General features: G+C 43.3%; 1 protein-coding gene across 1 annotated transcript in view; it reads left to right on the top strand.

Annotated features, from left to right (window-relative positions):
* The first annotated feature begins 1,768 nt into the window (after positions 1-1,768).
* The window catches only part of GRIP1 (glutamate receptor interacting protein 1), a 1,198,832-nt gene continuing 1,185,721 nt past the window's right edge, over positions 1,769-14,879 (top strand). Inside the window, exon 1 of the mRNA XM_086919026.1 lies at positions 1,769-1,962. Within this exon, the coding sequence (XP_086775152.1) occupies positions 1,908-1,962 (55 nt within the window). The 5' untranslated portion in view covers positions 1,769-1,907. The remainder of the gene's footprint in view (positions 1,963-14,879) is intronic.

Consider the following 14,879-nt stretch of genomic DNA (forward strand, 5'->3'; position numbering starts at 1 on the left):
TATCCATTGGATTGCCACAGCCCCTTTCATCTTCTTAGGACTCCTGGATCATGTATTACAATGCTTTTTTTGATACTCTGTAGCTTACCTAGATGATGTCCTTGTCTTTACCCGATTGGCTATTCCTATCATTCACATGGTGTACGGTTCCTGCAGACCCCTTGAAGTGCATGTTGACTGCTTCACATGGTTGCATCATAGGTTATTTTTTTTGTAAATTGTTCACTACATCCACAAACAAATGAAACAAAGGCCCTCCAATGCTGCCTATCACCAAGAAAACTAAATCAAGGCTTTCCTGTGGTTTGTGTGGTATAATTTGTCACCTCTAAACACTTTCTTGTAGCATGCGGCCTTACCTGAATCAAGGAGGGTGCAGAAATAACCCAACCACAGAACGAGTAAATTAAATTATGGAAATTGTTGTAACATCCATCAGAAACCCACATAAATACAAAATGCCCCTTCGCTTTATTGGAGGTAACAGCATTCTCAGTCTTGTGAGAGTAGGAGGTACATCATTCCCTATGGTGCAGAACTCTGGACTGTCCTCCACAAGGTGAGATTTGGATGCTCACCCTTTGAGACAACTTTGTACTTCCAAAATCGATCTTTTAGTGCCAAAAAACCCTGCTATGGCTGTGCACCTTACAAACTTGTATAGCATAACAGGATGAATTAGTCTATCTCAGACCGGTTTGCGGCGTGTCCCTGGGTCTAGCACCAATGTTAAGAGAAATGAAGAAAAACAGAAAGGATAAGAAAGTGAAAAAAGAGAGAGGAGAGGGCGGTCGACTGGATGACAGAGAATGCAAAAAAACGAGACTGTCAAAGGTAGAAATAGAAAGAAAGAGAGGGAGAAATTATAGAAACAGAAAAGAGAACATTATAAAGGAAGAAAATGGAGGAATGAAAAGGTAGTGAAAAAAGAAAAACAGAAGCTCAGCGAGTAAAAAACTTCGAAGAAAATGGGATTTGAGGCAAGAAAGGATTGTGATAAAATAAAAGAATGGTTATAAATGAAGAAAGAAGAAGTAGGAGTATAAAAGAAAAGTAGACTAAATAAGAAGACAGTGAAAAATGTAACAAATGAAAGGCAGAGAAACGAAGGCAGGAAGAAGAGAAGATGGTGAAAATATGATGAAGCTAGAGAGAAAAAGAGAAAAGCAAAAAACAGAAACAATGGACATGGACAGTGAAATTTTCGGAGAGAGATAGTAGTTAGTCACGTGATAAAAGTATCAGGAAAAGGGGGGAGGGATAACAGCTTAGAAAAGATAGTGATTAAAGTAACAAAGAAAGAAACAACACTATAGAAAGGAAGAAAAATATTGAACGCGAAAGTGAGAGAAAGGATGATTAGCAGTAAGTATAAAACGATCTGATGAAAGCAAACGTGTAAACAAAAAATAAAAAGAAAGTAATTTGGACAATGCAGGCCACTTAGGAGAAATAAAATGAGGGAGGAAGAAAAGTCAAAGAGGGTGATGAAAACAACTCAAGGAAGGTAGAGAAACGGGAGAAATTGCAGAATGAGTGATCAGGAGGAGGGCAGGGAGAGAGGCAAAGCGGGTGCAAGAGACGGGCAGAGTGCGGCGGGCGCCCCTACTCTCCTCACGGGAGGGAGGCCATCCTGACAGCTGAAGCTGCTCCCACGGGCGGCCGCGGCAGCCAATCCCCCGGCCGGGGGAGTGGGGAGCCCCAGCCTGGGCCCGCCCGCCGCTCCTCCCACCCCCGGCAGCCTGCCACCGCTCCTGCCGCTGCGGCGAGTCCTGGTGCCCGTCCACCCGCCGAGCCCGAGCTGCAGAGCCCGGCATGTGCCGGGGAAGGAGCCGAGCGCCCGGGCTGTAGCGCGGAGTGCGACCGGAGCACTGGGAGCCAGCGCCCGGAGCGGGCCGGGCGGGAACATGCCGGGCTGGAAGAAGAACATCCCCATCTGCCTGCAATCCGAGCAGGAGCGAGGTGAGCGGAGGGAGGCATGCCGGGGAGGGGAGGGAGGGGGCAGGCATGCCAGGAGAGAGAAGGAGGGCACGGAGGGGGGAGGAGGTGAGAAGTTTACACCCTCCCTCCCCAAGCTGGACGAGACGGGGCTCACCTGGCTGCCTCAGGGCCCGAATTTGGCACCTGCTCCTATTGGAGGCAATGCTCGCAATTTTGGCCATTTCTGTACATATTCCTGTTTATCCGCAGCAGAAAAGAGCATATTGGACCTCAGGTCAAGGCCCGGAGGCGTCAGTCCAGTGCCTCTTTATAGCCGCGCCCCTCCTCCACCACCTGAGAGGCTGACAGGCTGGGTCCTGTCTTAACAGGTGTGCTCCAGAGCCCCCCACTCTGCACTCCTTCACTTGGTCTTACGAAACTTGGAGGTGCGGTCGAGGCCTTTTTGTGATGACCCCTCCAGTTGGTTATTTGTATCGCCTATCATGACATTCGGCAGCTTCAAAGCACTATTTAGGGAAAGGAGAGGGTGTAGATTTGCGGTAACAATATCCTCCCTTGAGTTACCTTTGGATGGCATGTGTGTCCTGAGTCCCTTACCGTGACATCCTGTTTTCCCTTTTCCTATGAAGTCCTTGTTTGAACTTCTTAGGGCGTCGGTAGGGACGCTCCCACCCTGCACATGCCTTTCCCTCTTTAAAGACCCACGAGCATCAGTTCTTCAATTCCCCTTTTTGAAATCCCAAGGATTGTGGTTGTGTCCCATGAAACCCCTTTTCTGGCAGTCCTACGAGTGCCCGGTGTGCTGGCTGGACTCTCCTTCCCACCACGTTTGATTTGAAGAAGTCTGAAGGTTGTGTGTACGCCTCCTTTCGCACCTGCTATGCTCTGGGGTCCATGCTGGCCATATGTTTCTTCCAATCCTCCTCGTTGAAAGCCCTACAGGTGGCTGCTGGGTCCCCATCACCCTTCCTAAAATACCTTTATTCCAGCTGTGCGCCCATGCCTATTCCTAAAACTATCCCCCACCCATGCAAGTTCCCTGGTTGTGGCAGATACATTTCCCCAGTGAGACGCCCTGTAAAGACGCCCTTTATATCGCTGTGTCAGTGAAGACTTCTGTTTGAAGTGCCTTATGATGTCCCTTCAGCTCATATTCCCGTCTAGTCGCACATTTCAGCTTCCTAGGGATGGCATCCATGACCCTGTTTTCAATTTTTTTATTAAAATACCTTAGTGTGGTCGCTGTTACCCAACCCCCTGCTTTCCAATGCACTCCATCCTTCGATGGAACTAAGGATGGTGCTCCGGCCTTTCTTGTAAAGCCTAGCTTTTGACCCCCTGAAATCCCAGGGTCCTTTGTATTATGCCCTCTTGTAAACACCAAAGGTTTCCAGCTATCCTTCTTACGTCTCCTCTTTGCGTTCCATTGGGGTAGCAGCTATGGTCATATTCTTGCAAATCAAGATGTCCAATGTATGCCCAGGAGGGCCAGATCTATGCTAGGACCTTCGCCGAAGAATAATGTATTGCAATAAAGTTAGTGTCTATCCTGAAACTCTGGCTTGAATCTAGCCTTCTAGCGCCAGTGTTGGACACCCATGTTGTAAAAATCTTCGCTTTGCGTGCCATAAACATTCTGCTTAGGCCCCCATGTTCATTTTCCCATTGACAGCTTCGTTGTAAATGCCTGCATCTGTCAGCCATGCTTCATCGTTCTGTTAAATCTCCCCTTTGAGCAACTTCATGGCGGCATTAATGCTGCTATACTTTTATTATGTGTTTATAATAATAATGTGATATTTTTGTAGCACTTACATTCACAAATACTATGTACTGTTAAAGGCAGATGCTACTATTACCCAACGTATGGTAGTCATATTACCGACCTTAGCAGGATGATAGTTCTGAGTCAGCTTTGTTGGGATTCGGACCTGTGACTGTTCAGATCATCTCAATTGCCAGCTGTGAGCAAGGTACTCCTTGAGCCACCTTGCATTCTCTGAGGCTGGACAAATAGAGCCGGGGCAGGGCCCACCTGGGCCCCTCTGAAGATGCTAGTGGCTGGCAGCTATCCTCCAGTATCTTGGTACGGTATCAGTAAAGCTCGCTGCTTGAAGTTGAGAGCACTCGTTGCTATCTAAAATGCACCGCTCTACTCATGAACTGGAACCAGCAATGACACTGGCAGATACCCAAAAGGGACGCGTTTAGATTCAGAAAGAGGAACCCATTCCAACATGGCTGTGCCAAATGTCCATCGAGTGGCGAGTTTTCCACCCCCTCCCACGGGTCACCGCACTATACTGGTACCATTCTGTACTGAATAGGTGCCATTTCAATGAATTCAGCAATTCTAACTTTGTGCGACAAAATACGTGTGCGTCGAGGTCAAGCTGACATTTAATCTTCTTATAGAGCAAATGAGGGTAAATTCGTCCATTGGATCAAATTCCCCACCAATTTGAATAAATATATTTCAGAATTTTCGGAAAATCCTTAGAGTAGCTCCACATAATCCAATTTCCAACTCTTCACACAGGCACTTCATGTCTACATCTTTTCTAAGAAAGACAAAGCCGGAAAGTGTAGGGGGTAACTGTTTCTTGGCAAGCATCCTTCCCAGAGAGGAAAACTCGGAGGTCTGGGACTGCCCAGGATTAGTGTAGCCTGCACCTGTTGAGGCCAAGTCTGGTCATAGGCCCCATACCCTCCGATTGCTTTGTTATGATTGGAAGTTGGTTTTTTCGTTTTTCACCAATAGGAAACGCAGGTTCTTCTGATGTCATCAGTTTGCCCTCACCTTGTGCCCTACCTTTTTAGTCTTTTTCTCGGTGATCCTTTCAGTGGGGCTGATGACAATATTTGAATATTGCTGTTGCAAGCCAAACTTCCTATTTTAGTCTGCTTTTCTATTGTAGTTAGGCCACACTTGTCGCTAGAAGATGTTGCTTCTCAATCAGAGATCTCACGTTTTCTGTCCAATGTTCATTTTTTAATTATTCATTATGTTATTGTTTTTCCCCCTATGATTTCTCAGAGAATCTTTCTTATTATGAATGATTGACTATAATGCACAAAAATAAAAATGCAAGTGGCATAGGGCACCTTGAGATCTTCTGTCGGTACTTTCAAAGTGAAATCTGAATTCTTCACTGCAAATGAAAATTAAATAGCAGATATTGCTCTGCATATAGAATACGATAGCGACACGTTGTTTTTCACACTGACGATGCTGGAGCGCGATGACTGCCGGTCCAACACATCTGGATAATGTTGACAAATGGTTCTCGTAAATGACCATCGCACATTTTGCTTTTGACTTTTTTTCTTGTGTCTTGCTAGCCTGCTAAGAAAAGTCGTTAGCCTGTTGTTGCTTTAGGGCGCCAGTGTTACTGCAAACAAAGCGGCGAGCAGCCATGGATGTGGGGCTGATGACACTGTCCATTTAACACTGCACACGAGGTGGATCAAGCATTGCAGATCCCATGTTTGTGTTTGCTTTTCACGTTGGGGGCTGTTGTGATGGATGTCTTTCTTGGTTCATGTTTGGTGAACAACTGCATTTATAACAAGACACATGCATGCTGCGCTCTGGGGCATCCCTCTGCCTGTAGTAAGGAATACTTTCTAATCCATATTTCAAATATGAACCTTGGGCAGGACAAGCAGTAGTTTCTCGTAAATATAGATTTAGTGAACTTGTCTTACAATGCACATGCTGGCGATTAAGACTTCAGCAAAAAATCTTTTGTTTATATCTCAGATTCAACAAAGGTTCAAAAAACCACTGCACATGGAGTGCAGCACAGTTCGTGGCACTTTTTAAAAGTTAACTTTTCTCCTGTTGATTGGTGTATTAATGTATTTGGAAAGCAATAATTGTGCCCCTTTTCTGTTAATATTGCCACTTTGATGGATAAAATGGAGGGCTCTTCTTAGCTTGAGAAAAAAAAACTTTAATGCTTAAAAATATTTTGAAGAGTTTGGAAAAATGTATTCTTTCATGGTTCTAAAAATATGTTGGTTCTCTACACAAGCAAATTCATGTTTCTTTCGATGTGTTCTCATAGAGGCCTTTTTTTTACAATGGGGCAGCAAGAGTTTTAAAGAGTGCCATACCTTTTATATCTCTTTCAAAGGTCTGTGTGTCAGTGAATATATAATGTACACTAGCATTCAGCAGAGAACTTTATTATTGGAAAGAGGTGCTGCTAACAGCCCTATGGTTCGAACTCAATTTAAACAAAAGTATACATATATTTGGTTCACTCAGGTATCATGGCTGCTCATATTGAACTGTATAATGGACTTTGTTGGGAAATTATACAGATGCATGTATGTATTCATATAAAAAATGTTGTTGTAGTCTTATTACAAAGACAATATTTATTTAATACACTGTCAAAAATGTTTAAATCCACGAGATGTGGTGTGCAGACATGTTTTTTGTCAAATTGTGCAGTATTGCACAATGACACATGAGTTTGTTTAGTATAACAGTAAAATTCAATGGCACGAAAGTAAAGATTGTAGAAGGCTGTGCTTTTTACTTTAGTTCAGCTCAGTACTGACACCAGTACAAAGGTAAATAAAAAGGACACCCTTTTATTACAAGAATCGTTTATACGTAGCCCTGTTTTTTATTAAATGCAAATTTATATATGTTTTGACTTTTTTATTGTGGAAGGTAGGATGGATATTGTTAACAAAATGGAGTTATTTTCCTCACGTGCAAGAGAAGATCGTTGATTGTAGGTGCATAACCTTGTGAACCTGATCTACAGAATGTGTTTCATTTCATTTTGTAAATAACCAGCACAGTTTCTGCAGAATTGGGATCTTTTTCTTTTACCAATGCATTTAACATGATAGATTATCTAGATAATTTTTTTTCTTTGCTGAAAAAGGTGATCAATTTTACTGCCTAATTCCTGGGGGTCTGCCCCTGTTTAAGTTTAAGAATATGGCATTTCTCCTTTTCTCCCCATCCCACCCTTCATTCCTCTCGCTGCGGACCTTCTTCTTCTTGTTGTCCTCCTTTTCTTTATTCTTCTTTTTATAACCTCTCCTTTCCTTTCTAATGTTTGTCCCGCTTCAGGTTCCATCAACCTCCATTCTTCAGTCTGTTACACCTCCTGCTCTTTTCCTCTTACTTTCCTCCAACTGTGGTACCTCTATCTGAAATCCCTCTTTTTCCTTCTTATTTCCTCCATCCTGCCCTCCACCCTCCATTCTCCAGCGTTCTCCATCTTTGCTGCTATTCCCACACCGAACCTTATTGCTCCAACCTCCAGACATTCGCAGAGCAGTTAATTTGAAATGACCAAAAGACATCATGTTTTGTGCCAATCAAAGCACAAAACTATAAATTCATCCCGAGCTTGCCTAATCTTAGCGTGTAGGGTCATTGAAATGGTAGATTTGCCTCTTTCCATACGAATTTGGAACCAAAATATAATTTGGTCTGCCAAAAATGTGTATTAATTTTTTGGGCGAACAGTCATACCATGCTGAAGGATTCTTCATCCAAATGCATTTTATTTAAAAAAAAAAAACCTTTGCAAAAATGTGGTTTATTATTCCATTTGGAACTACTAAATGAGTAAAAATAGATTTGGAAACTGCACCCAAAAAGGCCCTCCGAATGACACCAAACTTAATCCGGGATTTCTTGGCTAGCAGCAAGATAATGGCCTCAGGCGACACATTAAAGTTCTTCAAATGGCCATGCATGTACCAAAATATCAACATTAGTTGGCTGCATATTTTCTTAAAAAATATGAGGTTCAACTTTATTTACATCTGTTTGACCCGTTCCCAAAATATCAGCATGTGCCCTTGATTCTCCATGAATTTTTCCAAATAACATGAAACATCCCACAAACTCCTATAAAATGACCTCAGATGTGGACATCAGGTACCACGTCTCCATTGGTAACTACCATCAAGTGAAAGGATCCCATGTCGCCCATGAAACCTGACTTAACCACATGGCTGCTAGGCGTTTTCCCGTCCTGCGCTGAAAAACCACAATCACCATAATTCATGACGAGCTGGCCTTGTCATCCGCGCACGGCAGGTAAGCGCCATGACGAGCCCAGCTCGTCATTAGCTTCGAAGGGGTTAAGCAGTACCCCTCTGTGAGAAGAGCGAGGCCATACCATGAACAACCTGGGTTTAGGCAACGAGCCGTACCTTAAAATCCTCTTGTTACTTAGTGATGAATTATGAATGTGGTGGAGGGAAGAAGCAGAGTTGGGTGAAGGCCAGTGCAGCGGCACTCCGTTTAAAAAAGGGATCTCAACACTGCTTATCATGGCTCATTGTTTTTTGCACCTAAGGGGTCATCTTCTGTATTTCCCCGCATACAGGCCTGTCCACTCCAAGCTCTATCAAAGCCAGTAGACCCATAAAATAGTAACTACACTCTTCATGTGAGTCACAACTTTAGAACACCCTTCCAACGTCTGGTAGCCCTTCACTGGCTACCTGTCCAGTGGCGAAACGTGTCCACATTGAGGCAGCCATAAATATACAGGAGGCTTTGGCCAGAGTTAGTGCTCTAAATCTCACTGGAAAGTTCAAAACATTTAAACCTTGTGATCATTTCATCTGGTCCTCCTCTCTGTGCACAAGGCTAGGAAGATCCCCAAAGAGGACCGACTGTTTCCATTGGTGGGGCTGAAGTCGGCGGTGGGATTATGTCATCAGAACGAACCACAAAGTTCCTGAAGGGTTTGCAGATCTGGCTGAGAAATAGCGTGACCACTGTAACCTTTCAATTCTCAAGCCTTTCTAAGCCTACTTAAGGCAGAATAAAGAATTTAAAGCAAGTCAGGCGTAATTTTTCCTGGGGACCCTGATAAGAGGGATAGAAGTAACAGACTGTAAACAAGCTGGAGGCCAGGTAGGATTCCCACACGGTACCGCACAACATTGAGCTCTGGGTAGCAGCATTCCATATTACTTCTTTAAACACTTTAAAACTGGAGAAAAAAATAAACCCAATGCCATAGAAAAAGATGGATAGAGTAACTCGGTCCAAGGTCCTACTCCGTCCATGCTAGTCTTTGTGGCTTTCTCATACAACCATTATGTATCCGTTAAAGATTGTAATTGTAAATGTATTTATATAGCACGTATGACCCCCAATGAGGCACTGACAGACTTTTTTTGGTGAGTATCGTGCTACTCTGGAACCCAATATTAGTAGTTAGTAAAACATTTTTTTTTTTCTTGTGCATTGGTTGTGTTAGGTTTGTGCTCTTGATTTCATGCGTGATTATCTAATATAGAAAACTTGCTGTCATTGAGGCATCTTTAGCTGAATCATAGTGAGTGGTGTTAGGGGTGACACCAGAAAGGGGGCGGGCTTATGATGAGCAGAGTTATCAAAACTGGCATGGCGAGGAGTGAAGTCGATGACAATTGGCATGTGCATTATTTTGGGACATTTCTGCCCGATAAGGACGTGACACTAACGCTGTTCTGTCTTAGTTGGTCACATCCAGACTGAATTTAAGGATAGCGGGATAAGGCAGCTGCCGGGGAAGATCCGTGAATTCCCAACAGGTACAATACTGGCGAGATGTTTGGGGTAATTAATCCAAACTTTGCAGAAATCTATGTGCAATCTTTGATCACAGATTTGATTCAGCATAAAAGACCATATTGCTTAATATGCATGCTGCAGGGTACAGCGTGTTACTCGTAGGTCACAGATCTGAACTTTTAAGCTAGCTCAGAAGGTCAATGCTTTTGTGATCACGATAGAGAGCCTTGTGCTATCTGCAGGTCCCAAGCTACTATTCTGGTAACAATAAGGTATGCGCCATGAAACAGCTGTATGGAACCTGCAAGTATATGTTTGAAATGTTTCAGGCTTATGTCGTTCTTTGTTTCTTCAAATGTTGATTAAAGTGTTCATGTGGGTAGTAATAAAAGTGTCATCTGGACTATTAGTGCCATCACACACATACATCACTCCCCAAGAGAGCCTGCATGCATGCACACCTCATACACACTTGCTGAGTTTGGTAAAGTCAAAACACTTTCACATCCCCATTTATCGCGTAGCAACTTTTGAGGTGACTCTTTGTTTCCTCTGAGAGACTTCAGTTGGCAAGATGTGGGGAAGGTCCAAGGACCAGGACCTCTGTCTTCTCCAAGTTGAGCTTTAGGCAGCTGTTGCTCATCTAGGCTACAACGTCTTTCATTCCTTTCTGATAGCTGAGTCTGGTGTCTTCGGGGTTCTTCATGAGGGAGAGGATAAGCTGGGTGTCGTCGGCATAGGATATTATACTGAGCCCATGCTGTATGCCTACGGTGGCGAGGGGGGCCATGTAGATGTTGAAGAGCGTGGGGCTGAGTGATGATCCTGGAGTACTCCGCAGTTGATCTCTGTGGGTTCGGAGAGGAAGGGTGGTAGTCTGATCCCTTTGGTTCTGCCGTCATGAAAAAGTCTTCCATATGTGTCTTCTTTACAAGACCCCACTTTGACACTTCTCATGTGCTAGATTCCGATACCCGGATCAGCTGCAGTACACAGTCTGCTGCAGGGTGCCTAGGATAGAGTTGCCTCCAAGATGGTGGCCAAATGACAGTCTCCCATCTCACAAAGCCCTCCTCATCTTCCACCTGAAATGTTAAAGCATATTACCCTTTACCTGAAAGTGCTGCATTGGCTTCCAATGAAGTAGTGGTGAATTTGAAACCCTCTTCATAGTTGCTAAATCAGTGCACGGGAATACCTCACGTTGTTTCACTAGATTGCTGCGGCCTCACCAACTGAAGAAAGACCTGAGTGTGGCCTGCCATAACAGAATATCTATCCAGCAAGTGAAGATGCAAAGGCGCCTGAGGGCAATATCTTCACTCAGAAGATTTTCTGTTGAACCTCTTTCCACTGCACTACCTTCTCACATCTAATGTTCGGAAGTAACGAAAGGTCAGAAAATACACCTTTTGCCCAAACACAGTCACCTCGTCACAATGTTATCACTCTTTGCAGCCTTTGCAGTGTCCCATCTCCACTCACCCAACAAGAAGCATTCTGTAGTGCTCTGAATGGGGAGCGCAAGTGCTGAACAAAAACAAAAAAAACAAAAAAAACAAGATCGCTGCTTATTGCAACCCAGACCTAAAAAAAAGCAGACTTGAGACTAGGCCTCCGATTTGATTAATCCTTTTTTTGCAGGAATTATGTTGTATCCACAAAATAACAGCTTATGCCTCTGAAAAAAACGCATTTCAAACCCTTTGCTGTTCATGCAGTAGTAGCCAAAAACGTATTAATTATCACTACACCTACCTGTTAAATCTGCCTGTGGGAATTTCGGGTTCCATTTATTACGAATTTGTAATATCTTTAAAAAAAAAGACAGACAAGAAATTTGGTCAGTGGCTGTGATGTCAACTGTCCAACCAGCAGGTCTGTTTTCTATTCCCATCCGTCCCCACTTGACTAACTTGAGTGACCTTGCTCAATGTTCTTATTTTCCACAAGAGGTTGAGCTTAAAAACCGTTAGAACACCGGACTGGAGGCGTGTAAAAAACATGCACTTTTACATTTTTATAGAGCCGGTGGTGGTCCTTTCATGTGGACCGTGGTGAGTGCTCGGCAGGTGAGCATAATAAACTCCTCAACATGTTATTAAGACATCTCACTCATTTTTGCTTGAAAGCATCTTACCCTATTTTGTCATTACGAGCCACTCCATACTGAATCCCGTGCTCGTGTGGACGAACAGTAGTCCCCCCTCCCTCCCCCTTGGAATGCCTTATGCATAGAAAGGCCCCGCGCCAGTAATTACTTTCTTCAAATACAAGCCACTCTCTGCCTCTTTTTGAATACACGGCTCCCGCGGTGGCTTTGAAGCTCTGCCCTCTGGGCCCAGAACGCATTTTCTCTTTTAAACAAGAAAGACGCCTTCCCTGTCGTTTAACGGCCCTGGACAATTTTTCCAAAAAGTCAGAAATGAACAGGACCGAAATTACACTGCATTAAGGTGTTTTTTTGTGTGTGTCAATACTTTTTCGAAATAGTAGGCTAAGTAAAGAAGACAAAACTGGGCGTTAAAGGAAAGTAAGAGCTCGCTATTAACATTGGTTTTCTTTGACAGGTGCGCTGTGCCGGACAATGTACAAACTCTGGCGCATGCCACAAAGCACCTGTCTCTTCTTTGGTGTCGGTGCGCATGCGCGCGTGGCTTTTTGCCACTTTAAAGTTCCTTAAGTACTAACGAGGCTTCTTTGTGCACTGATTAATGTAAAGGAGGCCTCGCTGAATATATCAAACGTTCTAGTGAATGATGAGGCTGTTCAGTTTGATACTTAGTCCCATATTTTTAAGTCTTGCGAATACAATAACCTGTTGTGAGCTTGCAAAAACATGAAGAGGGCATAGGGCCAGATGCATCAAGCGAAATGCGCTCGCAAAAGGGCCAGATTCTCAGAATCTGGCCCTTTGCGAGTGCAATTTTTGCATTTGGGATGCATCATCCCAAATGCAAAAATCGCAAATAGAGAATTCGCTAAATTGCGATTGTTTGCATTTAAGGAATCTCAAATTGAGATTCCTTAAATGCAATGCATGAAAGTATCAAAAATAGCGAATTCGCTAATAGGGCACGCAAATTACCACGAAGTACAACTTCATGGTAATTTGCAAAAACTTTGAAAAATGCACTTTTCTTCATTTTTTCAAAGTTTCATGTTGCGCACACACATGCCCTAAGGGCATGTGTGCGCGCAACATATGTGTACAGATCACATTCAGGGGTGTAACAGGGTGTCCTTTGGACACCCCTGCACCCTTGAACTCGCAATCTCAAATTGCGAATCGCTAATTGCGATTCGCAAATTGCGATTGTCTTCCCATTCATTCCTATGGGCCTCTAGGCCCATAGGAATTAATGGGGAGGTATTCATTAATTGCGACTCGCAATTTGCGAGTCGCAATTAAGGAATTCTAAGGAATCGCTATTTTTATAGTGATTGCTTGATGCATTCCATTTTGCTATTCCTTATTAGCGATTCCTTATTTTTCGCTAATAAGGAATCGCAAAATGGATGCTTGATGCATCTGGCCCATAGTTCCTTATTGTCGGTGTTTTTGTATTGTCTCTTCCATTTGCTTGCTTCGTATTTGATGGCTTTTCTCCTCCTTCTGTTTGTCCCCGTCCTGGAGCATAGCTTCTTTTCCATCATTTTGATTGGCTGACTTGTATCTTCCCACTCCTGCCATTTAGGGGTGAACATTTTTATTTTTCATTAAGCACTCCAATCGGATACACGTGTCTTCATGCTCTTTATCTAATTTGCTGATCTAAATTGAAAACCCTGCCCCAACCACCATCTCTGTTACTGTGTTGTCTGGCAGCCATCTCTGCTCAGGGATTACTTTACCATTGGTCACATTTTTTGGGAACTTTCCTCTATAGTGATCTGTGGAGTGCACATGTTTGTATTATGTTGCCTTACATAGCAGTCATACGTGTAGGCTACTAACCATTTCAATATGGCCACTACATTTGCATAAATACATTTTACTGCATGTCTCTGCCTTCTAAGACCCAGCTTGCTGCTCTTACATTACACCAATCGGGTTGAAGGTAAATTGGTAGCGGTCAGCCCAGCCCGTCAGCAAACAGCTTAATGTGCCTATCCCTGCTCACCTCAGTATGACATATTGATGAGGGGGACAGAAGGAGAGAACATATAGGATTCCTATCATCAAGCCATTCAAATATGACCAAAGTGGTGGCTATTCTGACCTCTGCTTGTTATGATCATGTGCCATTATTGAATTCGGAAACTTAGGAGCATTTACAAAACCAAACGACCAATTGAATACTTGTTTCTATCACAGGACTCATGCAAAGCCTCAGCCTTGAAGCTTATTTGGGTCCAAAAGTCTCAATGCAAGAAACCAATATTCCTCAAACACAGGCAGATTGGCGCTCGGCCTCGATGATGGTAGCACAGACTCGGCGCTGTCCAATGCAGGTTATCGCTGCTAGTTGTTTTCTTCTTAAGTCAAATCAAAAACATACAAAATATAAATATAATTAGATTAATAATTATTACAAATATAGTGTAATCCTTTCTATAAATATACACTCTACCCACCCATTAAATGCTCCCACTTACAAAAAGTCATATGTAACGCAGCACTTATTAGAATTACCTGAGACAGTACCGCAAAAAGTGTGGACCTTAGATTGTTTCTCGTGAAAGCATTTACGTTTTGTGATCATCTGTTGAAGTTGTGGTCAGGCATTAGATTTATTAAACATCCCTGTGCTTTGTGATCAATTCCAGATAGTTTTAGGTCGTTTTTAGACTATTATTGAGACTGGAAAAGGATCATAATCTATGGCCAGTGAAGTGCACTTGGCAAACTGTAAAGAAGGGCATCTCATAGATGTCATATGCCCCATGCCATGTGTGTCACCCTAAGAGTTCTGGCAGCCTAGCAACACCATTTGTCAATCCAAGATTTTTTAACTTATCTACACGAAAGTGATTCTACCAGGACCAGAAACCAATGTGCCAGGTATAATGAATTTGCTAAAAGTCGCAAAAGCTTGTTTTGGTGGTGAAAATCCTTAGCAAAGCTAAAATGGAAGACCTATTGGCTTTGCCAATGCGTGATGCCACTTGTAATTAGCTCTAGTATCTGGAGATTTTTGCTGTTATTTTGTTCATTATCTGAACTTCTCCTGTCAAAACCTCCTTTTTCCCTCGCCAGATCTTTTGGATGACCCAGAAACCTAGCAAAACATATTATGAAACTGCTGCATGGAACTAATGTGTCAGCGAGATAGGGTTTTCTGGTGGTGAACCTTGTTCTCCTTGCACTAACTTGAGAGCCCTGGTGCAGAGACAGGACTTTTCTGTGCTGAGGCAAGAGTTCCTTATGCCTAATCAGGACTTC

This window comes from Lissotriton vulgaris, chromosome 1_1, assembly GCF_964263255.1.
Source record: "Lissotriton vulgaris chromosome 1_1, aLisVul1.2, whole genome shotgun sequence".
Classification (NCBI taxonomy): domain Eukaryota; kingdom Metazoa; phylum Chordata; class Amphibia; order Caudata; family Salamandridae; genus Lissotriton; species Lissotriton vulgaris.